This window comes from Oncorhynchus clarkii, chromosome 32 (assembly GCF_045791955.1).
Source record: "Oncorhynchus clarkii lewisi isolate Uvic-CL-2024 chromosome 32, UVic_Ocla_1.0, whole genome shotgun sequence".
Classification (NCBI taxonomy): domain Eukaryota; kingdom Metazoa; phylum Chordata; class Actinopteri; order Salmoniformes; family Salmonidae; genus Oncorhynchus; species Oncorhynchus clarkii.
In genome coordinates, this window is record NC_092178.1 from 7,931,729 (window position 1) to 7,956,943 (window position 25,215).

Below are 25,215 nucleotides of genomic sequence, written 5' to 3' on the forward strand. Positions count from 1 at the left end.
ACCTTCAGAGGTGAATTTATCAAACCTATCGCGCTGAAAAAATTTTCCGTTGTTAGGAGCTCTCCTCAAACAATAGCATGGCATTTTTTCGCAGTAAAAGCTACGGTAAATTGGACCGTGCAGTTATATTAACAAGAATTTAAGCTTTCAGCCGATATAAGACACTTACAGTTGAAGTCAGAAGTTTACATACACCTTAGCGAAATACATTTCAACTCAGTTTTTCACAATTCCTGACATTTAATCCTAGTAAAAATTCCCTGTATTAAATCAGTTTAGGATCACCACTCTATTTTAGGAACGTGAAATGTCAGAATCATAGTAGAGAGAATGATTTATTTCAGCTTTTATTTCTTTCATCACATTCCCAGTGGGTCAGAAGTTTTACATTTGTATTTGGTAGCATTGCCTTCAAATTGTCTAACTTGAGTCAAACATTTCAGGTAGCCTTCCACAAGCTTCCAACAATAAGTTGCGTGAATTTTGGCCCATTCCTCCTGACAGAGCTGGACCTCCTTGCTCGCACATGCTTTTACAGTTCTGTTCACAAATATTCTATGGGGTTGAAGTCAGGGCTTTGTGATGGCCACTCCAATACCTTGACTTTGTTGTCCTTAATTTTGCCACAACTTTGGAAGTATGCTTGGGGTCATTGTCCATTTGGAAGGCCCATTTGCGTCCAAGCTTTATCTTCCTGACTGATGTCTTGAGATGTTACTTCAATATATCCACATAATTTTCCTGCCTCATGATGCCATCTATTTTGTGAAGTGCACCAGTCCCTCCTGCAGCAAAGCACCCTCACAACATGACGCTGCCACCCCCGTGCTTCACGGTTGGGAGGGTGTTCTTAGGCTTGCAAGCCTCCCCCTTTTTCCTCCAAAAATAACGATGGTCATTATGGCCAAACAGTTCTATTTTTGTTTCATCAGACCAGAGGACATTTCTTCAAAAAGTACAATCTTTGTCCCCATGTGCAGTTGCAAACTGTAGTCTGGCTTTTTTATGGCGGTTTTGGAGCAGTGGCTTCTTCCTTGCTGAGCGGCCTTTCAGGTTATGTCGATATAAGACTCGTTTTACTTTGGATATAGGCACTTTTGTACCTGTTTCCTCCAGCATCTTCACAAGGTCCTTTGCTGTTGTTCTGGGATTGATTTGCACTTTTCACACCAAAGTACGTTCATCTCTGGGAGACAGAATGCATCTCCTTCCTGAGCGGTATGACGGCTGCGTGGTCCCATGGTGTTTATACTTGGTTACTATTGTTTGTACAGATGAACGTGGTACCTTCAGGCGTTTGGAAATTGCTCCCAAGGATGAATCAGACTTGTGGAGGTCTACAATTTTTTTCTGAGGTCTTCTGTGGTCTTGGCTGATTTCTTTAGATTTTCCCATGATATCAAGCAAAGAGGCACTGAATTTGAAGGTAGGCCTTGAAATACATCCACAGGTTCACCTCCAATTGACTCAAATGATGTCAATTAGCCCATCAGAAGCTTCTAAAGACATGATAATTTCTGGAATTTTCCAAGCTGTTTAAATGCACAGTCAAATTAGTGTATGTAAACTTCTGACCCACTGGAATTGTGAAACAGTGAATTATAAGTGAAATAATCTGTCTTTAAACAATTGTTGGAAAATTTACTTGTGTCATGCACACATCCTAACCGAAAACTATAGTTTGTGGTTGAAAAGTGAGTTTTAATGGCTCCAACGTGTAAGGTGTATGTTAACTTCTGACCTCAACTGTATATGTACCAACATTTGTTGTTTCTCTAAAATCTGAGATCGTGACACAAACCGCTGCATAATTAACAACTGTCCCGTTAACGACACGCCTATCCCTAAGGGCCAAATAGCATTCTAGTGTGCGCTGTTTTTAAAAATTCTTTCCAATGTGTCAAGTAATAATATTTTTGTTTTGTCATGATTTGGTTGGGTCTAATTGTGTTGCTGTCCTTGGGCTCTGTGGGGTATGTTGAATTTCATGTTCTGTCAGAGCCCAGGTCTGTCAGGGCCCAGGTCTGTCAGGGCCCCTGGTCTGTCAGGGCCCCTGGTCTGATAGAATCTGTGCAGAAGATCTAGGTGCTGCTGTAGGCCCTGTTTGGTTGGTGACAGAAGCACCAGATCATCAGCAAACAGTAGACATTTGACTTCAGATTCTAGTAGGGTGAGGCCAGGTGCTGCAGACTGTTCTAGTGCGCTCGCCAATACCTTGATATATATGTTGAAAAAGGAGGGCTTAAGGTGCATCCCTGTCTCACCCCACGGCCCTGTGGAAAGAAATGTGTGTGTTCTTTGCCAATTTTAACCCCACACTTGTTGTTTGTGAACATGGATTCTATAATGTCGTATCTTTATCCCCCAACATCGCTATCCATAAATTCGTTTAGCAAACCCTTATGCCAAATTGAGTCAAAAGCTTTTTTGATATTGACAAAACATGAAAAGACTTTACCTTTGTTTCGGTTTGTTTGTTTTGTTTTGTCTCTCTGAAGTTGTGGGAACGTTTGTTGCTATATGGGTCTCTCTCTCATCTCTGTCTGTCTGTCTGTTTGTCTGTCATTCTCTCTCTTGATCTCTGTCTGTCTGTCTTTCTCACTCTCTCCCTCTCGCTCTCGTTTCTGTCTGTCTCTCTCTCTATTTTGCTCTCGCTCTCTCCCTCCCTCTCGTCTCTGCCTCTCTCTTTCTCTCCCTCTCGTCTCTGTGTGTCTCGCTCTCTCCCCCTCGTCTCTCTCTCTTTCTCGGTTTCACTTTCACTCTCTCCCTCTCCCTCTCGTCTCTGTCTGTCTCTCCCTCTCCCTTTTGTCTCTGTCTGTCTCACTTTCACTCTCTCCCTGTCCCTCTTGTCTCTGTTGGTCTCTCTCTCTTTCTCGCTCGCTCTCTCTCCCTGTCCCTCTTGTCTCTGTCGGTCTCTCTCTCTTTCTCTCTCTCTCTCTCTCTCCCTGTCCCTCTTATCTCTGTCGGTCTCTCTCTCTTTCTCGCTCGCTCTCTCTCCCTGTCCCTCTTGTCTCTGTCGGTCTCTCTCTCTTTCTCGCTCGCTCTCTCTCCCTGTCCCTCTTGTCTCTGTCGGTCTCTCTCTCTTTCTCGCTCTCGCATTCGCTCTCTCCCTCTCCCTCTCATCCTCTCTCTTTCTCTCCCTCTCGTCTCTGTCTGTCTCGCTCTCTCCCCCTCGTCTCTCTCTCTCTTTCTCGCTCTCACTTTCACTCTCTCCCTGTCCCTCTTGTCTCTGTCGGTCTCTCTCTCTTTCTCGCTCGCTCTCTCTCTCTGTCCCGCTTGTCTCTGTCGGTCTCTCTCTTTTTCTCGCTCTCGCATTCGCTCTCTCCCTGTCCCTCTTGTCTCTGTTGGTCTCTCTCTCTTTCTCGCTCGCTCTCTCTCCCTGTCCCTCTTGTCTCTGTCGGTCTCTCTCTCTTTCTCGCTCGCTCTCTCTCCCTGTCCCTCTTGTCTCTGTCGGTCTCTCTCTTTCTCGCTCTCACTTTCACTCTCTCCCTGTCCCTCTTGTCTCTGTCGGTCTCTCTTTCTCGCTCGCTCTCTCTCCCTGTCCCTCTTGTCTCTGTCGGTCTCTCTCTCTTTCTCGCTCTCGCATTCGCTCTCTCCCTGTCCCTCGTGTCCCTGTCGGTCTCGCTCTCTTTCTCTCGCTCTCTCCCTGTCCCTCTCGTCTCTCTCTCTCCCTCTCGTCTATGTCTGTCTCTCCCTCTCCCTCTCGTCTCTGTCTGTCTGTCTCTCTCTCTCTCTCCCTCTCGTCTCTGTCTGTCTCTCCCTCTCCCTCTCGTCTCTGTCTGTCTCTCCCTCTCCCTCGCGTCTCTGTCTGTCTGTCTCTCCCTCTCCCTCTCGTCTCTGTCTCTGTCTCTCTCCCTCTCCCTCTCCCTCTCCCTCTCGTCTCTGTCTCTCTCTCTCTCTCTCTCTCCCTCTCTCCCTCTCGTCTCTGTCTCTGTCTCTGTCTCTGTCTCTCTCTCTCTCTCCCTCTCCCTCTCCCTCTCGTCTCTGTCTCTCTCCCTCTCCCTCTCTCCCTCTCTCTCCTTGTGGAGATGACTGTAGCAGCGTTTATGCTATTTATTGTATACGAAAACCACTGGGCTTTCGGGTTTATTGTAATTTCAAGAAGAACTGATACATTTCAGAAGCTCATTTGGGAAACCCTCCAACTGAAATATTTAAGCAGCTATTAACTTTATATGCACATGTTGACTTCATTAGTTTCTGCTATCATTGTATTATGAGTAAGTACAGCTGTGCCAGGGGACAATATTGAGACCCTTATTGTTCATGAGACTTACTGAACAGATGTGTCTGGGCATAAACCTAACCCCTCAACACACACAGACACACACACACACAAAAACCTAACCCCTCAACAAACACACACAAACACAAGCACACACACAGAGAGAAGCCAAACCCCCTCAAAACATGAGGGGTTTCAGTGGAGATTAAAAAAACCTTGTATTGTTAGTAAATTCAGTATATGGAACATATTGTACTTTTATGCTTACCAATTAAATACTTGTTAGCAATGTGTAAATGGATTGTGAGAATAAAAACCAGAATTCGATAAATCTACATTTGTCAAATGGTTAAAGTTATAGGTTATAAGGTATATACTATATATATATATATATATAGGTTATAAGATACCAATGGCAGAACGTACTGTAAAATTATACTATTGATTATGGTACAGTACATTGTGTAAACAGGAAGAAAGTGTACTGCACAGTATTCAGACCCCGTCCTTTTTTCCAAATGTTGTTACGTTATTCCAAAATGGAAATGTTTTCCCTCATCAATCTAAACACACGAAGTGCAAAATAAAAACAGAAATACCTTATTTACATAAGTATTCAGACCCTTTCCTATGAGACTCAAAATTGAACTCAGGTGCATCCTGTTTCCATTGATCATCCTTGAGATGTTTCTACAACTTGATTGGAGTCCACCTGTGGTAAATTCAATTGATTGGACATGATTTGGAAAGGCACACACCTGTCTATATAACGTCCCACAGTTGACAGTGCATGTCAGAGCAAAAACCAAGCCATGAGGTCGAAGGAACTGTCCATAGAGCTCCGAAACAGGATTGTGTCGAGGCACAGATCTGGGGAAGGGTACCGAAACATTTCAGCAGCATTGAAAGTCCCCAAAAACACAGTGGCCCTCATCATTCTTAAATGGAAGAAGTTTGGAACTACCAAGACTCTTTCTAGAGCTGGCCGCCCGGCCAAACTGAGCAATCGGGGGGGAAGGGCCTTGGTCAGGGAGGTGACCAAGAACCCGATGGTCACTCTGACAGACCTCCAGAGTTCCTTTGTGGAGATGGGACAACCTTCCAGAAGGTCAACCATCTCTGCTGTACTCCACAAATCAGGACTTTATGATAAAGTGGCCAGACAGAAGCCACTCCTCAGGAAAAGGAACATGACAGTCAGCTTGGAGTTTGCCAAAAGGCATCTAAAGGACTCTCAGACCATGAGAAAGATTCTCTGGTCTGATGAAACCAAGATTAAACTCTTTGGCCTGAATGCCAAGTGTCACATCTGGAGGAAACCTGGCACCATCCCTATGGTGAAGCATGGAGGAGGAGGTGTGATGGTGTGGGGGTGCTTAGCTGGAGACACTGTCTGTGTTTTATTTAGAAAACCAGGCACACATAACCAGCATTGCTACCACAGCATCCTGCAGGGATACACCACCCCATCTGGTTTGCGCTTAGTGGGACTATCATTTGTTTTTCAACAGGACAATGACCCAACACACCTCTAGGCTGTGTAAGGGCTATTTGACCAAGAAGGAGAGTGATGGAGTGCTGCATCAGATGACCTGGCCTCCACAATCGCATGACCTTAACCAAATTGAGATGGTTTGGGATGAGTTGGACCGCAGAGTGAAGGAAAAGCCACCAACAAGTGCTCAGCTTATGTGGGAACTCCTTCAAGACTGTTGGAAAAGCATTCTAGGTGAAGCTGGTTGAGAGAATGCCAAGAGTGTGCAAAGCTGTCATCAAGGCAAAGGGTGTCAACTTTGAAGAATCTCAAATATAAAATATATTTACATTTGTTTAATCAACACTTTTTTGGTCACCACATGATTCCATGTGTTATTTCGTAGTGTTATTGTCTTCGCTATTGTTGAAAATAGTCAAAATAAAGAAAAGTCCTTGAATGAGTAGGCGTGTCCAAACTTTTGACTGATCTTGTACGTAAATGATATATTTCTGTATTTAATTTTCAATAAACATTTCTAATAGCAAGTTTTCAATTTGTCATTACGAGGTATTGTGTGAAGAAAATAAACATTTTTTAAATCCAACAACACAACAAAATTTGGACTAAGTCAAGGTGTATGAATACTTTCTAGAGCATTGTATATGGTTGATACTTGTGATTATGGACTCAGGGATGGAGCTGAAGGATTTTGGACACTGGCCATCCACGCTAGTACACCACAAATGTTACTACCCGGATCCAAGATTGGTGCCATGCCGATGTTTCATGTTCAAAATTACAAGATGTCACCAGCCGTGGGCTAGTTGGGGACATTTCATTTATTTATTTATATTACACATGAGGAATAGAGAGAGTACTGTACCTTGCAGCTGCTCAATAAGAGTCCAGGCCATTCTAGAACCCTGGGCATCAAACACAACATGGCCCTGTAGGAAGACAAATAATGAAGATTTAAAATAAAAAAAATGTAAGTGGTATACAGTTTAACACCTCTCTCTTTCAGTTTTCTGACTTTTAGGAGGTTATTCCATCAACGTCACAACAAACATACCCAGAAAGTGGTTACAATATTCTCAGAACATATTAACGTTCTAGACATGTTTCTTGGGAACGTTGCAATGTTCTCAGAACATATTCATGTTCTAGACATGTTTCTTGTTCTCAGAACATATTAATGTTCTAGACATGTTTATTGTTCTCAGAACATATTAATGTTCTAGACATGTTTCTTGTTCTCAGAACATATTAATGTTCTAGACATGTTTCTTGTTCTCAGAACATATTAATGTTCTAGACATGTTTCTTGGGAACGTTGCAATGTTCTCAGAACATATTAACGTTCTAGACATGTTTCTTGTTCTCAGAACATATTAATGTTCTAGACATGTTTCTTGGGAAAGTTGCAAGAACATTCATGTTTTCACTTTTCTGAGGTTTAGGAGAATATTCTTCCCTAAAGACATTCCGTTTACATTAAGGGGATGATCTCTTGGAAACAGTCCTTTTCGGAGGTTTAGGAGAATATTCTTCCCTAAAGACATTCTGTTTACTAAGGTGATGATCTCTTGGAAACAGTCCTTGCACATCACTAGAACTCTCCTATGAAAACGGTAAGTAATGACCATATGAGACACTTAAGGGAACGTTCTCTAAAGTTGTGGCAACGTTTGTTGTAATCTGGGTCTCTCTCGCATCTCTGTCTGTCTCTCGCTCTCTCTCTCTGTCTCTCTCTTTCTCAGTCTGAATCTCTCTGTGTGTCTTTCTGTCTCTGTGTCTCTCTCAAGCTGTCTGTCTCTCTCTGTGTCTCTCTCTCTCTCTTTGTGTCTCTCTCTCTCTCTTTGTTTCTCTCTCTATCTACATCGCTTTCTTTCTCAATCTCTCTCTCTCTGTGCCTCTCTATCTGTCTTTCTCTGTGTATGTCTCTCTCTCTTGATGGCCGTCTATCTGGCTGTCTCTCTTTCTCAATTCAATGGGCGTTCTTGGCATGGGAAACATATGTTTACATTGCCAAAGCAAGTGAAATAGACAATAAACAAAAGTGAAATAAACAATCAAAACTGAGCAGTAAGTTCACATACGTTTCAAAGGAATAGAGACATTTCAAATGTCATGTTAGGGCTGTGTAAAGTGTTGTAATGATGTGCAAATAGTTAAACGGAAAATAAATAAACATAAATATGGGTTGTATTTACAATGGTGATTGTTCTTCACTGGTTGCCCTTTTCTTGTGACAACAGGTCACAAATCTTGCTGCGGTGATGGCACACTGTGGTATTTCACCTAATAGACATGAGAGTTTATCAAAATTAGATTAATTTTCAAATTCTTTGTGGGTCTGTGTAATCTGAGTGAAATATGTGTCTCTAATATGGTCATACATTGGGCAGGAGGTTAGGAAGTGCAGCTCAGTTTCCACCTCATTTTCTGGGCTGTGTGCACACAGCTTGTCTTTTCTTGAGAGCCAGGTCTGCCTATGGCAGCCTCTCTCAATAGCAAGGCTATGCTCACTTAGTCTGCACATAGTCAAAGCTTTCCTTAAGTTTGGGTCAGTCACAGTGGTCAGGTATTCTGCCACTGTGTACTCTCTGTGTAGGGCCAAATAGCATTCTAGTTTGCTCTGTTTTTTTGTTAATTCTTTCCAATGTGTCAAGTAATTATCTTTTTGTTTTCTCATGATTTGGTTGGGTCTAATTGTGCTGCTGTCCTGGGTGCTCTGTGGGGTCTGTTTGTGCTTATGAACAGAGCCTCAGGACCAGCTTGTTTAGGGTAATGTCTCTGTAGGTGATAGCTTTATTATGGAGGTTTGAATATAATTTTTATTTTAGGTGGTTGTAGAATTTAACCGCTCTCATTAGCGAATATCGTCCTAATTCTACACTGCATGCATTATTCGGTGTTTTACATAGTACACAGCGGATGTTTTTGCAGAATTCTGTAAAGACTCGATTTTGGTGCTTGTCCCATTTTGTGAATTCTTGGTTGGTGAGTTGACCCCAGACCTCACAACCATAAAGGGCAATGAGTTTTATAACTGATTCAAGTATTTTTAGTTCTTTGCCAGATCCCAAATGGGATGTCGAATTATATGTTCCTTTTGATGGCACAGAATGCCCTTCTTGCTTTGTTTATTAGATCGTTCACAGCTTTGTGGAAGTTACCTGTGGTGCTTCTGTTTACGCTGAGGTATGAATTATTTTTGTGAGCTCTAGGGCAACGGTGTCTAGATGGAATTTGTATTTGTGGTCCTGGCAAATCTAGGTGCTGCTGTAGGCCCTCCTTGGTTGGGGACAGAAGCACCAGATCATCAACAAACAGTAGACATTTGACTCTAGTAAGGTGAGGCTGGGTGCTGCAGACTGTTCTAGTCATTGATATACTGTACATGTTGAACGTACATGTTGAACAGGGTGGGGCTCAAGCTGCATCCCTGTCTCACCCCACAGCCCTGTAGAAAATGTTGTTTGTTTAGATGGATTCTATAATGTCGGATCTTTTTCCCTCCAACATTGCTATACATCAATTTGTATAGCAAGACCCTCATGCCCAATTGAGTCAAAAGCTTTTTTTTTCATTGAGGAAACCATCAACACCACAGGCCTTTTGGGGTTGGAGGGTTTGTATTTTGTCCTGTAGTTCATTCAATGTAATTGGAGAATTCAGTGGGTTCTGTTAGTCTTTAATAGCTGATTCTAAGATTTGTAATTGATCAGGTATATATTTTTGCTGTTTGTTCTTTGAAGAAGTGGTTTATCCATACATCTCCGTTTTGGATAGATAACTCTTCGTGTTGTTGTTTGTTTGGTGTTTTCCAATTTTCACAGAAGTGGTTAGATTCTATGGATTCTTCAATGACTTTCAGGAGATTTCTGACGTGCTGTTCCTTCTTTTTTTCTAGTGTATTTCTGTATTGTTTTAGTGTTTCACCGTAGTGAAGCCGTAGACTCGTAGGTTTTCTGGGTCTCCATGTTTTTGGCTGGACAGGTTTGTCAATTTATTTCTTAGGTTTTTGCAATCTTCATCAAACCATTTGTCCTTGTTGAACATTTTCTTAAGTTGTTTGCTTTCTTTTTTATATATTTGATAGGGAAGCTGAAAGGTCAACTATACTATTTAGGCTTTTTACTGCCAAGTTTCTACTTTCACTATTATAGAGAAATGTTTTGTCCAGAATTTGTCTAAAAGGGATTGAATTTGTTGTTGCATAATTGTTTTTTGGTAGGTTTCTGCACTACTGTCCTTCCATCTATAGCATGTCTTAATTCATGTTCTGCAGTTCCTTTGGCATTGATGTCTCATGATTGAGTATTGCTCTGTTCAAGTAGAGTGTGATTTTGCTGTGGTCTGATAGGGGTGTCAGTGGACTGACTGAACGCTCTAAGAGACTCTGGGTTGAGGTCAGTGATAAAGTAGCCAGCAGTATTGCTGCCAGGGGATGAGCTGTACGTGTACCGACCGTAGCCTACCATTGACTTATTACAGACCCAGTGTGCGACAGAGCTGCAGGGAGTTGTGACCTATTTTTTGGGGTTGTTTTGTCATAATTGTGGACATATTTGGGAGGGAATGATATCACCTCCAGGTAGGTGTTCGTCCCCCTTTGTGCTGAAAGTGTCAGGTTCTTGTCCAGTTCTGGCATTTAGGTCACCTCAGACTACTACATGTCCCTGGGCCTGGAAATTGCTGATCTCCTCCTCTAGGGTGGAGAAGCTGTCTTCAATAATGTACGGGGATTCTATTGGGGGTAAATTAATAGAAAAAATTGCCAGGGTTTGCTTGGGGGGGGGGGGGGGGGTGTCTTAGCTGGTTGGTATGTGGCTGGTGATGCTGTGGCCAGGGTTTGCTTGGGGGGGGGGGGGGGTCTTAGCTGGTTGGTATGTGGTTGGTGATGCTGTGGCCTGGGTGTAGGTCCTCTTGGCGTGAGTTCTCCCGGTGCAGGGTATTCACTTGTTTGCATGGTCTTCATACTGGCCGATGTTAGAGACAGAGGAAAGCTGGAAGCACGTTGCCCTTTATAGGAATGTTTCATATATTTTCGATTACCTAATCAGCCGCTCATATTGAGTTTAGGTGCAGCGACGGGTCAAGGGAAAGATTGAGCCTGCATTGCTAGGGTCTATCTATTTCTCTCTCTCTCTCTCTCTCTCTCTCTCTCTCTCTCTCTCTCTCTCTCTCTCTCTCTCTCTCTCTCTCTCTCTCTCTCTCTCTCTCTCTCTCTCTCTCTCTCTCTCTCTCTCTCTCTCTCTCTCTCTCTCTCTCTCTCTCTCTCTCTCTCCTCCCTCCCTCCCTCCCTCCCTCCCTCTCCCTCCCTCCCTCCCTCCCTCTCCCTCTCCCTCCCTCCCTCCCTCCCTCCCTCGTGTGTCTACCTTATGGTGTCAGGGGATAAGGTATAGCTCTGTCTGGAGGATACATCTCTATTTCTGTTTTTCTCTCTTTCAGTTCCTCTCTCTCACACACTCACTCTCTCCCCTCACTCCCTGTTATTCCCATTATGGATTGACCAGTGGGAATACAGTGGCCTCCTTGGGGGCCTTCGGGAGGGTGTCTCGCTGGTCGTTGCTCTGTTGCTCCTGTGGGAGGTGCTGGGGCTGTGTTTGAGGGGGATGTCCTTCAGGGTCCTGGAAAAGGTGGAGAGTGCTTCCTTGTAGAGGTGGCACTAGTCGTAAAGACTGCTCAAGTCCAGGGTAGAGTCTGTCTGTCTGTCTGTCTGTCTGTCTGTCTGTCTGTCTCTATTTCTGTCTCTGCGTCTCTCTGCGTCTCTCTGTGTGTCTCTGCGTGTCTCTCTCTCTCTCTCATATCTCTCCCAGTACAACCACAAACTTCTCCTCTTTCTCTTCAATTTCCACCCTCTCTCTGTGGTGACATATAAGATACTCACCGACACTCCTTCGAATGAGCTGGTGTTGAGAGCACGATAGATCTCGGCGGTGATATCTCGGTTGTTGTAGTTGAAGTCTTCTAGCCTGCGGCCCTTGGCCTTCAGGGGCCCCACGGTCTTGTTGAGGGCCAGAGCCAGGGCCCACACTGCATCGTAAGCCAGAGGGGCCTCCTGGAACCCCCCCGTCTCCTCTGGGTTCTTACCCCCCAACTTAGACATCAGCTGGTTCAGAAACTCCTGAGACGTCTGGAGGAAGAGAGAGGAGGAGGGCTTAGAACAGTTTTTTTCACCTTTATTTAACCAGGTAGGCCAGTTGAGAACAAGTTCTCATTTACAACTGCGACCTGGCCAAGATAAAGCAAAGCAGTGTAACACAAAACAATAACACAGAGTTACACATAGGAATAAACAAGCGTACAGTCAATAACACAGTAGAAAGAAAAAAAAGAATGGGTGGACGAAGAAGGGTTGGTGTACACAGCTGGTGAACACCAGGTTGACGTCTTATCTCCCAGTGGGCGGGGTCTATCTGGGTACAGGTCAGATGTTCCTCCCCCCCTTAAGAAGTCACCAGGGTACAAACACGACAAACACTCACACAGGTACCCAAACACACACCAACCAGCCAGCCAGCCAGCCAAACAAACAAACAAACAAACAAACAAACAAGCTAGCCAGCCGGCCAAACAAACAAACAAACAAACAAGCCAGCCAGCCAGCCAAACAAACAAACAAACAAACAAACAACCAAACAAACAAACAAGCGAGCCAAACAAACAAACAAACAAACAACCAAACAAACAAACAAGCCAGCCAGCCAGCCAGCCAGCCAGCCAGCCAAACAAACAAACAAACAAACAACCAAACAAACAAACAAGCGATTCAAACAAACAAACAAACAAACAAACAAGCTAGCCAGCCAGCCAGCCAGCCAAACAGACAAACAAACAAACAAACAAGCGAGCCAAACAAACAAACAAACAAACAAGCTAGCCAGCCAGCCAGCCAAACAAACAAACAAACAAACAACCAAACAAGCCAGCCAGCCAGCCAAACAAACAAACAAACAAACAAACAAGCCAGCCAGCCAAACAAACAAGCCAGCCAGCCAGCCAAACAAACAAACAAACGAACAAGCCAGCCAGCCAGCCAAACAAACACAGAAACAAACAAACAAGCCAGCCAGCCAGCCAGCCAAACAAACAAACAAGCCAGCCAGCCAAACAAACACACAAACAAACAAACAAGCCAGCCAGCCAGCCAGCCAAACAAACAACCAAACAAACAAACAACCAAACAAACAAACAAACAACCAAACAAACAAACAAACAAGCCAGCCAAACAAACAAACAAACAAACAAACACACAAACAAACAAGCCAGCCAAACAAACAAACAAACAAACCAACTGCAATGCACCCCTCCTGTATCCATCCACCCCCATTCTGTTGGCCCAGGATCCTGTTATATATGGACTGAGTTCCAGACATCTACCAGTTTCTACCCTTTGACAACAACAACAACGTCACATTGGACAGGTCCACTTTGTGATAGAATCCCTACACCCTCGTAAATTGGTTCAATAACACAAATTATTTTCTCTCCCATTTAGCTTGATGTGGAGTTTTTTTTAAAAAGGATTGGACAGGTTTTTGACAATAGTTTGTTTATCTGCCATGCGACGGGAGACGACGCTCCAAGAGAACGTTCTCTACAGAACAGCGGTAAGGGCCAATTTGTATTTCGGGACAGATAAACAACTCTGTCAAAAACATGTCCAATCCTGGAGCCAAAGACATTAGGTTTTGAGACACACTCTCGGGCAATGCATGCATTCACCCGCTCTATGGTGGCGTGGTGAAAGTATTTTCGTGGTAGCAGGGTGGAGATCATCACTTGTGTGTTAGGGAATGTGGAAGAAGCTTTTTCAACGATGGTTGAGTGTCGTATTATTAGCAGACTCAGACACAAACACACACCCGAGTGCCTGATGAAATGGAGGAAATTAGTTTTCCATTGTAATACAATATGAGAGACGGGGTCTGTGTGTTGTGTTTTTCTAGCTCATCCTGAAGGGAGAGAGAGAGAGAGAGAGGATGTTTTAATGCTGTCTGAGTCTAGAAAGGGAATTATTAATTGGCATCACTTTAGACGGGAGTGCTGGAACAGGGCTCAACATGAAGGGTGCTGAACAGGGCTCAACAGGAAGGGTGCTGAACAGGGCTTGTGACAGGAAGGGTGCTGAACAGGGCTCAACAGGAAGGGTGCTGTACAGGGCTCAACAGGAAGGGTGCTGTACAGGGCTCAACAGGAAGGGTGCTGAACAGGGCTCAACAGGAAGGGTGCTGAACAGGGCTCAACATGAAGGGTGCTGAACAGGGCTCAACAGGAAGGGTTCTGAACAGGGCTCAACAGGAAGGGTGCTGAACAGGGCTCAACAGGAAGGGTACTGAACAGGGCTCAACAGGAAGGGTGCTGAACAGGGCTCAACAGGAAGGGTTCTGAACAGGGCTCAACAGGAAGGGTGCTGAACAGGGCTCAACAGGAAGGGTACTGAACAGGGCTCAACAGGAAGGGTGCTGAACAGGGCTCAACAGGAAGGGTGTTGTACAGGGCTCAACAGGAAGGGTGCTGTCAGAAGGCTTGACAGCGAGGGAATATGGAGGAAGGAAGGAGAGGAGGCTCTCTCTCTCTACCTGATCTCTGTGACGAGCTAAGGAGAGACATAACCGATCTGTAATAGGCAGAGTTTCAAATGGCCCTCTATTCCCCTATATCGTGCACTACTTTCAAGCAGGGCCCATAATAGGAAATAAAATAGGTTGCCATTTGGGAGACAGACCTAGAAGCAGGTAAATTGTCAAGCAAACGTCCACAGTCACCGTTAGAACCATTCAAATAGCCAAAAGGTACTCTATTTTCTACTCTCTGTCTGTAGCGCTGCTTCCAGCAGCAGTAGCACGTTGTTTTCCGTTGCTTAGCAACCGCAGTAAACAAGTCTATCGCGCAGAGGTCATGCTGCTGTAGCTGTTGCACACATACAGTTTTTTAGGTGGCCTTGGCTTGCTATATAAAGCAGGCAGACAGGCATCGAGGCATAAAGTTACTGTTCCGTTGAACGTTAGATAGACCAAATGGTTGACCTAACCGACTTTGAGGGTGGTATGATCGTCAGTGCCAGGAGTGCCAGATCCAGTATCTCAGAAATGTCTGCCCTCCTGAGCTGCTTTTCACACACACAGACATTGTCTTGGGTTTACCAGGCACCGTCCAGTCCTGTGGTGGGAAACAGCTCACGGATGAGAGAGGTCGAAGGAGAATGGCAAGCCACAACCAGACATAATAACGGCACAGTACAACAGTGGTGGGTAGAGAGGCATCTTGGAACGCACACCTCGTTGATCCTTGTCATGGATGGGCGATTTGGATGGGCGATTTGGATGGGCGATTTGGATGGGCGAGGAGGAGTGGAAAAACATTGCCTGCTTCGCCGAATCCCGGTTCCTGTTGCGTCATGATGATAGCGGAGTCAGGATTTGGCGTAAGCAGCATCAATCCATGGACACATCCTGCCTGGTACAGGCTAGTGGCGGTGGAGTACTGGTGTGGGGAATGTTTTCCTGGCACACATTAGGTCCTTTGATACCAATTGAGCAATGAATGTTTCCGACACCTTATAGAATCCATGAAGAATTCAGGTTGTTCCGAAGGCAAACGGGGGGGATTCTGACCTGGTACTAGATGGGTGTATATTACGACATTTGCTAGCCTAGCATGGATTTCAACTTCTCTCAGATTCACATTCACTTAGAAATGTCCACACTTACCAAGAATGACATTTGGTAGTTAATTTCAGCCGGAAATGGTGGCTTTTAGCATACTTTTGGCATCTTTATTTTTTTTATTTTTTTATTTCACCTTTATTTAACCAGGTAGGCTAGTTGAGAACAAGTTCTCATTTGCAACTGCGACCTGGCCAAGATAAGGCATAGCAGTGTGAACAGACAACACAGAGTTACACATGGAGTAAACAATTAACAAGTCAATAACACAGTAGAAAAAAGGGGAGTCTATATATACATTGTGTGCAAAAGGCATGAGAAGGTAGGCAAATAATTACAATTATGCAGATTAACACTGGAGTGATAAATGATCAGATGGTTATGTACAGGTAGAGATATTGGTGTGCAAAAGAGCAGAAAAATAAATAACTAAAAACAGTATGGGGATGAGGTAGGTGAAAATGGGTGGGCTATTTACCAATGGACTATGTACAGCTGCAGCGATCGGTTAGCTGCTCAGATAGCAGATGTTTGAAGTTGGTGAGGGAGATAAAAGTCTCCAACTTCAGCGATTTTTGCAATTCGTTCCAGTCACAGGCAGCAGAGAACTGGAACGAAAGGCGGCCAAATGAGGTGTTGGCTTTAGGGATGATCAGTGAGATACACCTGCTGGAGCGCGTGCTACGTAACCAGTGAACTGAGATAAGGCGGAGCTTTACCTAGCATGGACTTGTAGATGACCTGGAGCCAGTGGGTCTGGCGACGAATATGTAGCGAGGGCCAGCCGACTAGAGCATACAAGTCGCAGTGGTGGGTGGTATAAGGTGCTTTAGTGACAAAACGGATGGCACTGTGATAAACTGCATCCAGTTTGAGTAGAGTGTTGGAAGCAATTTTGTAGATGACATCGCCGAAGTCGAGGATCGGTAGGATAGTCAGTTTTACTAGGGTAAGTTTGGCGGCGTGAGTGAAGGAGGCTTTGTTGCGGAATAGAAAGCCGACTCTTGATTTGATTTTCGATTGGAGATGTTTGATATGGGTCTGGAAGGAGAGTTTAGAGTCTAGCCAGACGCCTAGGTACTTATAGATGTCCACATATTCAAGGTCGGAACCATCCAGGGTGGTGATGCTGGTCAGGCGTGCGGGTGCAGGCAGCAAACGGTTGAAAAGCATGCATTTGGTTTTACTAGCGTTTAAGAGCAGTTGGAGGCCACGGAAGGAGTGCTGTATGGCATTGAAGCTCGTTTGGAGGTTAGATAGCACAGTGTCCAAGGACGGGCCGGAAGTATATAGAATGGTGTCATCTGCGTAGAGGTGGATCAGGGAATCGCCCGCAGCATGAGAAACATCATTGATATATACAGAGAAAAGAGTCGGCCCGAGAATTGAACCCTGTGGCACCCCCATAGAGACTGCCAGAGGACCGGACAGCATGCCCTCCGATTTGACACACTGAACTCTGTCTGCAAAGTAATTGGTGAACCAGGCAAGGCAGTCATCCGAAAAACCGAGGCTACTGAGTCTGCCGATAAGAATACGGTGATTGACAGAGTCGAAAGCCTTGGCAAGGTCTATGAAGACGGCTGCACAGTACTGTCTTTTATCGATGGCGGTTATGATATCGTTTAGTACCTTGAGCGTGGCTGAGGTACACCCGTGACCGGCTCGGAAACCAGATTGCACAGCGGAGAAGGTACGGTGGGATTCGAGACGGTCAGTGACCTGTTTGTTGACTTGGCTTTCGAAGACCTTAGATAGGCAGGGCAGGATGGATATAGGTCTGTAACAGTTTGGGTCCAGGGTGTCGCCCCCTTTGAAGAGGGGGATGACTGCGGCAGCTTTCCAATCCTTGGGGATCTCAGACAATATGAAAGAGAGGTTGAACAGGCTGGTAATAGGGGTTGCGACAATGGCGGCGGATAGTTTCAGGAATAGAGGGTCCAGATTGTCAAGCCCAGCTGATTTGTACGGGTCCAGGTTTTGCAGCTCTTTCAGAACATCTGCTATCTGGATTTGGGTAAAGGAGAACCTGGAGAGGCTTGGGCGAGTAGCTGCGGGGGGGGGGGGGGGGGGGGGGGGGGGGGGGGTTGGCCGAGGTTGGAGTAGCCAGGCGGAAGGCATGGCCAGCCGTTGAGAAATGCTTGTTGAAGTTTTCGATAATCATGGATTTATCGGTGGTGACCGTGTTACCTAGCCTCAGTGCAGTGGGCAGCTGGGAGGAGGTGCTCTTGTTCTCCATGGACTTCACAGTGTCCCAGAACTTTTTGGAGTTGGAGCTACAGGATGCAAACTTCTGTCTGAAGAAGTTGGCTTTAGCTTTCCTGACTGACTGTGTGTATTGGTTCCTGACTTCCCTGAACAGTTGCATATCGCGGGGGCTATTCGATGTTAGTGCAGTCCGCCACAGGATGTTATTGTGCTGGTCGAGGGCAGTCAGGTCTGGAGTGAACCAGGGGCTATATCTGTTCTTAGTTCTGCATTTTTTGAACGGAGCATGCTTATCTAAAATGGTGAAGAAGTTACTTTTAAAGAAAGACCAGGCATCCTCAACTGACGGGATGAGGTCAATGTCCTTCCAGGATACCCGGGCCAGGTCGATTAGAAAGGCCTGCTCACAGAAGTGTTTTAGGGAGCGTTTGACAGTGATGAGGGGTGGTCGTTTGACTGCGGCTCCGTAGCGGATACAGGCAATGAGGCAGTGATCGCTGAGATCCTGGTTGAAGACAGCGGAGGTGTATTTGGAGGGCCAGTTGGTCAGGATGACGTCTATGAGGGTGCCCTTGTTTACAGAGTTAGGGTTGTACCTGGTGGGTTCCTTGATGATTTGAGTGAGATTGAGGGCATCTAGCTTAGATTGTAGGACTGCCGGGGTGTTAAGCATATCCCGGTTTAGGTCACCTAACAGAACAAACTCTGAAGCTAGATGGGGGGCGATCAATTCACAAATGGTGTCCAGGGCACAGCTGGGAGCTGAGGGGGGTCGGTAGCAGGCGGCAACAGTGAGAGACTTATTTCTGGAGAGAGTAATTTTCAAAATTAGTAGTTCGAACTGTTTGGGTATGGACCTGGAAAGTATGACATTACTTTGCAGGCTATCTCTGCAGTAGACTGCAACTCCTCCCCCTTTGGCAGTTCTATCTTGACGGAAGATGTTATAGTTGGGTATGGAAATCTCAGAATTTTTGGTGGCCTTCCTGAGCCAGGATTCAGACACGGCAAGGACATCAGGGTTAGCAGAGTGTGCTAGAGCAGTGAGTAAGACAAACTTAGGGAGGAGGCTTCTGATGTTGACATGCATGAAACCAAGGAAACCAAGGATAAAACATATACAGTGCCTTGCAAAATAACTTAATCCCCTTTGGTGTTTTTCCTATTCTGTTGCATTACAACCTGTCATTTAAATTGATTTTAATTTGGATTTCATGTAATGGACATACACAAAATTGTCTAAATTGGTGAAGCGAAAGGAAAAATAAATATTTTTTTTTTTAAATCGAAAAAATAAAAAACTGAAAAGTAGTGCATGCATATGTATTCACCCCCTTGGCTGTGAAGCCCCTCCCCTCTGCTATGAAGCCCCTCCCCTTTACTATGAAGCCCCTAAATTAGATCTGGTGGAACCAATTACCTTCAGAAGTCACATAATTAGTTAAATAAAGTCCACCTGTGTGCAATCTAAGTGTCACATGATCTGTCACATGATCTCAGTATATATACACCTGTTCTGAAAGGCCCCAGAGTCTGCAACACCACTAAGCAAGGGGCACCACCAAGCAAGCGGCACCAAGAAGACCAAGGAGCTCTCCAAACAGCTCAGGGACAATGTTGTGGAGAAGTACAGATCAGGGTTGGGTTATAAAAAAATATCTGAAACTTTGAACATCCCACGGAGCACCATTAAATCTATTATAATTTTTTTTTAAAGAATATGGCCCCACAACAAACTTGCCAAGAGAAGGCTGCCCACCAAAACTCACGGACCAGGCTAGGAGGGCATTAATCAGAGAGGCAACAAAGAGACCAAAGATAACCCTGAAGGAGCTGCAAAGCTCCACAGCGGAGATTGGAGTATCTGTCCATAGGACCACTTTAAGCCGTACACTCCACGGAGCTGGGCTTTACGGAAGAGTGGCCAGAAAAAAGCCATTGCTTAAAAACAAAATAAGCCAACACGTTTGGTGTTGTGGGAGAGTCCCCAAACATATGGAAGAAGGTACTCTGGTCAGATGAGATTAAAATGTAGCTTTTTTGGCCATCAAGGAAAGCTCTATGTCTGGCACAAACCCAACGCCTCTCATCACAAACATCTTGTTTGTTTCACAATTAAAAATATTTTGCATCTTCAAAGTAGTAGGCATGTTGTGTAAATCATATGATACAAATCCCCCCCCCCAAAAAAAAAAAAAATTTTAATTCCAGGTTGTAAGGCAACAAAATAGGAAAAATGCCAAGTGGAGGTGAATACTTTATCAAGCCACTGTAGCCTGCCCTGCGTACTATAGATACTATACTATGCTATAGATACTATGCTATACCATAGATACTATACTATACCATAGATACTATACTATACTACAGATACTATACTATAGATACTATACTATACTATAGATACTATACTATACTACAGGTACTATGCTATAGATACTATGCTATACTATACTATCGATACTATATTATACTATAGATACTATACTATACTATAGATACTATATATCCTATAGATACTATACTATATATCCTATACTATACATACTATACTATAGATGCTATACTATAGATACTATACTATAGATACTATACTATACTATAGATACTAAACTATACTATAGGGGCTATACTATAGATACTATACTATAGATACTATACTATACTATAGATACTATACTATAGATACTATACCATAGATCCTATACTATACTATAGATACTATACAATCGATACTACACTATAGATACCATACTATAGATACTATACTATACTATCAATACTATACTATAGATACTATACTATTGATACTATACTATACTATAGATACTATACTATAGATCATATACTATACTATAGATACTATACTATAGATACTATACTATAGATCATATACTATACTATAGATACTATACTATAGATACCATACTATACTATATATACTATACGGTAGACCCTATACTATACTATGGATACTATACTATAGATCCTATACTATACTATCGATACCATACTATACTATAGATCCTATACTATACTACATATACTATACTATAGATACTATACTATAGATACTGTACTATAGATACTATACTATACTATAGATACTATACTATACTATAGATACTATAATATAGATACTATAATATACTATAGATACTATACTATACCATAGGTACTATACTATACTATAGATCCTATACGATAGATACTATACTATACTATGGATACTATACTATACTATAGATACTATACTATAGATACTATAATATACTATAGATACTATAATATACTATAGATACTATATTATACGATAGATACTATACTATACTATACTATACTATAGATCCTATACTATAGATCCTATACTATACTATGGATACTATACTATACTATGGATACTATACTATACCATAGATACTATACTTTACTAGAAGAATGCTATACTATAGATACTATACTATAGATACTATACTATACTGTAGATACTATACTATACTTTAGATAATATAGATGCTATACTATACTATACATACTATACTACACTATAGATAATATACTATACTATAGATACTATACTATACTATATATACTATACTATAGATACTATACTATACTAGAAGAATGCTATACTATACTATATATACTATACTATAGATACTATACTATAGATACTATACTATACTGTAGATACTATACTATAGATACTATACTATAGATACTAGACTATACTATATATACTATACTATAGATACTATACTATACTATAGATGCAGGCCATGTTACAGCTTCAAAGGGAGAGATCGTTCGAGGAAGGATATGGATTAAGGTATAAAAACTATTGTAACTAACACTCTAACCACTAGGCTACCCTGCCGCCCCTACACTCTAACCACTAGGCTACCCTGCCGCCCCTACACTCTAACCACTAGGCTACCCTGCCGCCCCTACACTCTAACCACTAGGGTACCTGCCGCCCCTACACTCTAACCACTAGGCTACCCTGCCGTCCCTCCACTCTAACCACTAGGCTACCCTGCCGCCCCTACACTCTAACCACTAGGCTACCCTGCCGCCCCTACACTCTAACCACTAGGGTACCTGCCGCCCCTACACTCTAACAACTAGGCTACCTGCCGTCCCTACACTCTAACCACTAGGCTACCCTGCCACCCCATTACAGAAGTTGTGATGTTTATTGATTATTTATTTACATTCTTCATCGTCACGGTTATACAGTTACCGTACCAGCCCTACTCACAATGTTAAACAAACATCAAATTTCGACTTGAGTTTTTGAGTTTTTGAGATCATGCACACCCACTCCCCCCCCCCTCCCTCGGCTTCAGGCCGCATCCAGCAGCTGGGTCTGTCAAAGCTGCAGCCCCGGAGAACCATCGCCTCGACAACCGCAGCCTCTCGACACCTCGTCACCAAATGGGGCTTTGATCAATAAGAGACAACTCTATAGCCTCTCTAGGCTGCTTTTGACTAGGGCCCATAAGTAAAGAGATGCATCCTCTAGTATCTCTCCCTCTCTAGGCTGATTTTGACTAGGGCCCATAAGTAAAGAGATGCATCCTCTAGTATCTCTCCCTCTCTAGGCTGCTTTTGACTAGGGCCCATAAGTAAAGAGATGCATCCTCTGGTATCTCTCCCTCTCTAGGCTGCTTTTGACTAGGGCCCCTAGGTAAAGGGACGCATCCTCTGGTATCTCTCCCTCTCTAGGCTGCTTTTGACTAGGGCCCCTAGGTAAAGAGACGCATCCTCTAGTATCTCTCCCTCTCTAGGCTGCTTTTGACTAGGGCCCATAGGTAAAGAGACGCATCCTCTAGTATCTCTCCCTCTCTAGGCTGCTTTTGACTAGGGCCCCTAGGTAAAGGGACGCATCCTCTGGTATCTCTCCCTCTCTAGGCTGCTTTTGACTAGGGCCCATAGGTAAAGAGACGCATCCTCTAGTATCTCTCCCTCTCTAGGCTGCTTTTGACTAGGGCCCATAGGTAAAGAGACGCATCCTCTAGTATCTCTCCCTCTCTAGGCTGCTTTTGACTAGGGCCCCTAGGTAAATGGACGCATCCTCTAGTATCTCTCCCTCTCTAGGCTGCTTTTGACTAGGGCCCATAGGTAAAGGGACGCATCCTCTGGTATCTCTCCCTCTCTAGGCTGCTTTTGACTAGGGCCCCTAGGTAAAGAGACGCATCCTCTAGTTTCTCTCCCTCTCTAAGCTGCTTTTGACTAGGGCCCATAGGTAAAGAGACGCATCCTCTAGTATCTCTCCCTCTCTAGGCTGTTTTTGACTAGGGCCCATAGGTAAAGAGACGCATCCTCTAGTATCTCTCCCTCTCTAGGCTGCTTTTGACTAGGGCCCATAGGTAAAGGGACGCATCCTCTGGTATCTCTCCCTCTCTAGGCTGCTTTTGACTAGGGCCCCTAGGTAAAGAGACGCATCCTCTAGTATCTCTCCCTCTCTAGGCTGCTTTTGACTAGGGCCCATAGGTAAAGAGACGCATCCTCTAGTATCTCTCCCTCTCTAGGCTGCTTTTGACTAGGGCCCATAGGTAAAGAGACGCATCCTCTAGTATCTCTCCCTCTCTAGGCTGCTTTTGACTAGGGCCCATAGGTAAAGAGACGCATCCTCTAGTATCTCTCCCTCTCTAGGCTGCTTTTGACTAGGGCCCATAGGTAAAGAGACGCATCCTCTAGTATCTCTCCCTCTCTAGGCTGCTTTTGACTAGGGCCCATAGGTAAAGGGACGCATCCTCTGGTATCTCTCCCTCTCTGCCACTTCAGCACTTCCAGACAGCACAGCCCCAGTGTATCGTTTCATAAAAAAACATGAAAAAAAGTGTTTATTTGTTTAGAGTTATATTTTCTACCAGCTACTCTACAGGGCAATGGTGATAATTCAGAGCCGAGACTTCAAGAGAGAGAGAAACGGTTTGCAGCACTCGAACGCTCCTCTCGAGCACAAAGCTTTTCTTCTACGAGGTAAAACTTCAAAGTAGATGGGTAATAATGCAGGTAACTGTGAATAGCATCCTGAAGCTCTGCTCCTCTCCAGACACGGCAACACAAACTAAAGAGGGTCATTACACCGGGGAAGGACTGGGACAATGTTAAAGTATATGTCCCAAAATGGCACCCCTAATCCCTACCTAGTGCGTTACTTTTGACCAGAACCCTACTTTTCATGGATTTCACATTGCTGAAAGTTCTATGAAGTCCGACTGAACTTTCTACTTTAGAGTACATTTCAGTGGCTTGGAAACACAATTAAAATTTTCTAAAAAGGTAAATAATGAGTAGGACATCATTGTGATGTCGTCAAATTGACTTTAGAGTAGCTAACGTTGTGAGGGGGAGAGCACCAGATTTGAGCTAGCTAATGTTAGCGTTGCTAGCATTGTTGCTAACGGCAACGTTGCCATCTGTCTAAAGTAAATCTGACGACATCGCAACGACGACAAAGTTGTTTCCCCACTAACTCTTTGCCTACTTTAACAATGTAATTTTATTTCCAAGACACTGTAGTGTAATTTAGGCAACATTATCATTAACACCTGTTTAGAATGAATGGACAAAACTAAAAAATTGTTCCTGAGTCCCCGGGGAACGTTCATAACAACGGTGCGACACGGCCGTGAAACTCATGAATATAGGGAATAGAGTACCATCAGTGTCATAGTGACATGGGCCATTAAACACTATATAAGAATCTCTCCAGGGCCTCCCGGGTGGCGCAGTGGTTAAGGGCGCTGTACTGCAGCGCCAGATGTGCCATCAGAGTCCCTGGGTTCGCGCCCAGGCTCTGTCTTAACCGGCCGCGACCGGGAGGTCCGTGGGGCGACGCACAATTGGCCTAGCGTCGCCCGGGTTAGGGAGGGCTTGGTCGGTAGGGATCTCCTTGTCTCATCGCGCACCAGCGACTCCTGTGGCGGGCCGGGCGCAGTGTGTGCTAACTAAGGTTGCCAGGTGCACGGTGTTTCCTCCAACACATTGGTGCGGCTGGCTTCCGGGTTGGAGGCGCGCTGTGTTAAGAAGCAGTGCGGCTGGTTGGGTTGTGTATCGGAGGACGCATGACATTCAGCCTTCGTCTCTCCCAAGCCCGTACGGGAGTTGTAGCGATGAGACAAGATAGTAGCTACTACAACAATTGGATACCACAAAATTGGGGAGAAAAAGGGGGTAAAAAAATGTTAAAAAAGAATCTCTCCTTCCATACAATATGTTGTAATACACATTTTATTTATGTGTATAATAAAACACTGAAATTACTATTACTTATACCAATGCTTTTTATTGTCAATTTTGATAGGTCACGAGTATACGTTTGTATAGTCGATTCTGGTAGAATCGAGGTAGAAAAATAGTAAGAGTAAATAGTAGAGATAGTAGAGATATGTTCAAATCAAATCAAACTTTATTTGTCACATGCGCCGAATACAACAAGTGTAGACCTTACCGTGAAACGCTTTCTTTACAAGCCCTTAACCAACAGCGCAGTTCAAGAAGAGTTATGTTGTAATATTGAACACAACATTACAGAAATAATCCAATCTTATAGCACGTGCAGAGGACTGCTTTTCACTGCAGTGGCTGTTGTAATGTTAGGTAAGATATTTCAGAGA

The 25,215-nt window shown here is 44.1% G+C and overlaps 1 protein-coding gene across 1 annotated transcript in view; it reads right to left on the reverse strand.

The window, feature by feature from the left end:
- The window catches only part of LOC139392147 (gamma-aminobutyric acid type B receptor subunit 1-like), a 157,448-nt gene that overhangs the window by 57,728 nt on the left and 74,505 nt on the right, over nucleotides 1-25,215 (reverse strand). The window contains exons 7-8 of the mRNA XM_071139880.1: nucleotides 11,599-11,844; nucleotides 6,586-6,649 (exon numbers count right to left, since the gene is read on the reverse strand). Of these exons, the coding sequence (XP_070995981.1) occupies nucleotides 6,586-6,649; nucleotides 11,599-11,844 (310 nt within the window). The remainder of the gene's footprint in view (nucleotides 1-6,585; nucleotides 6,650-11,598; nucleotides 11,845-25,215) is intronic.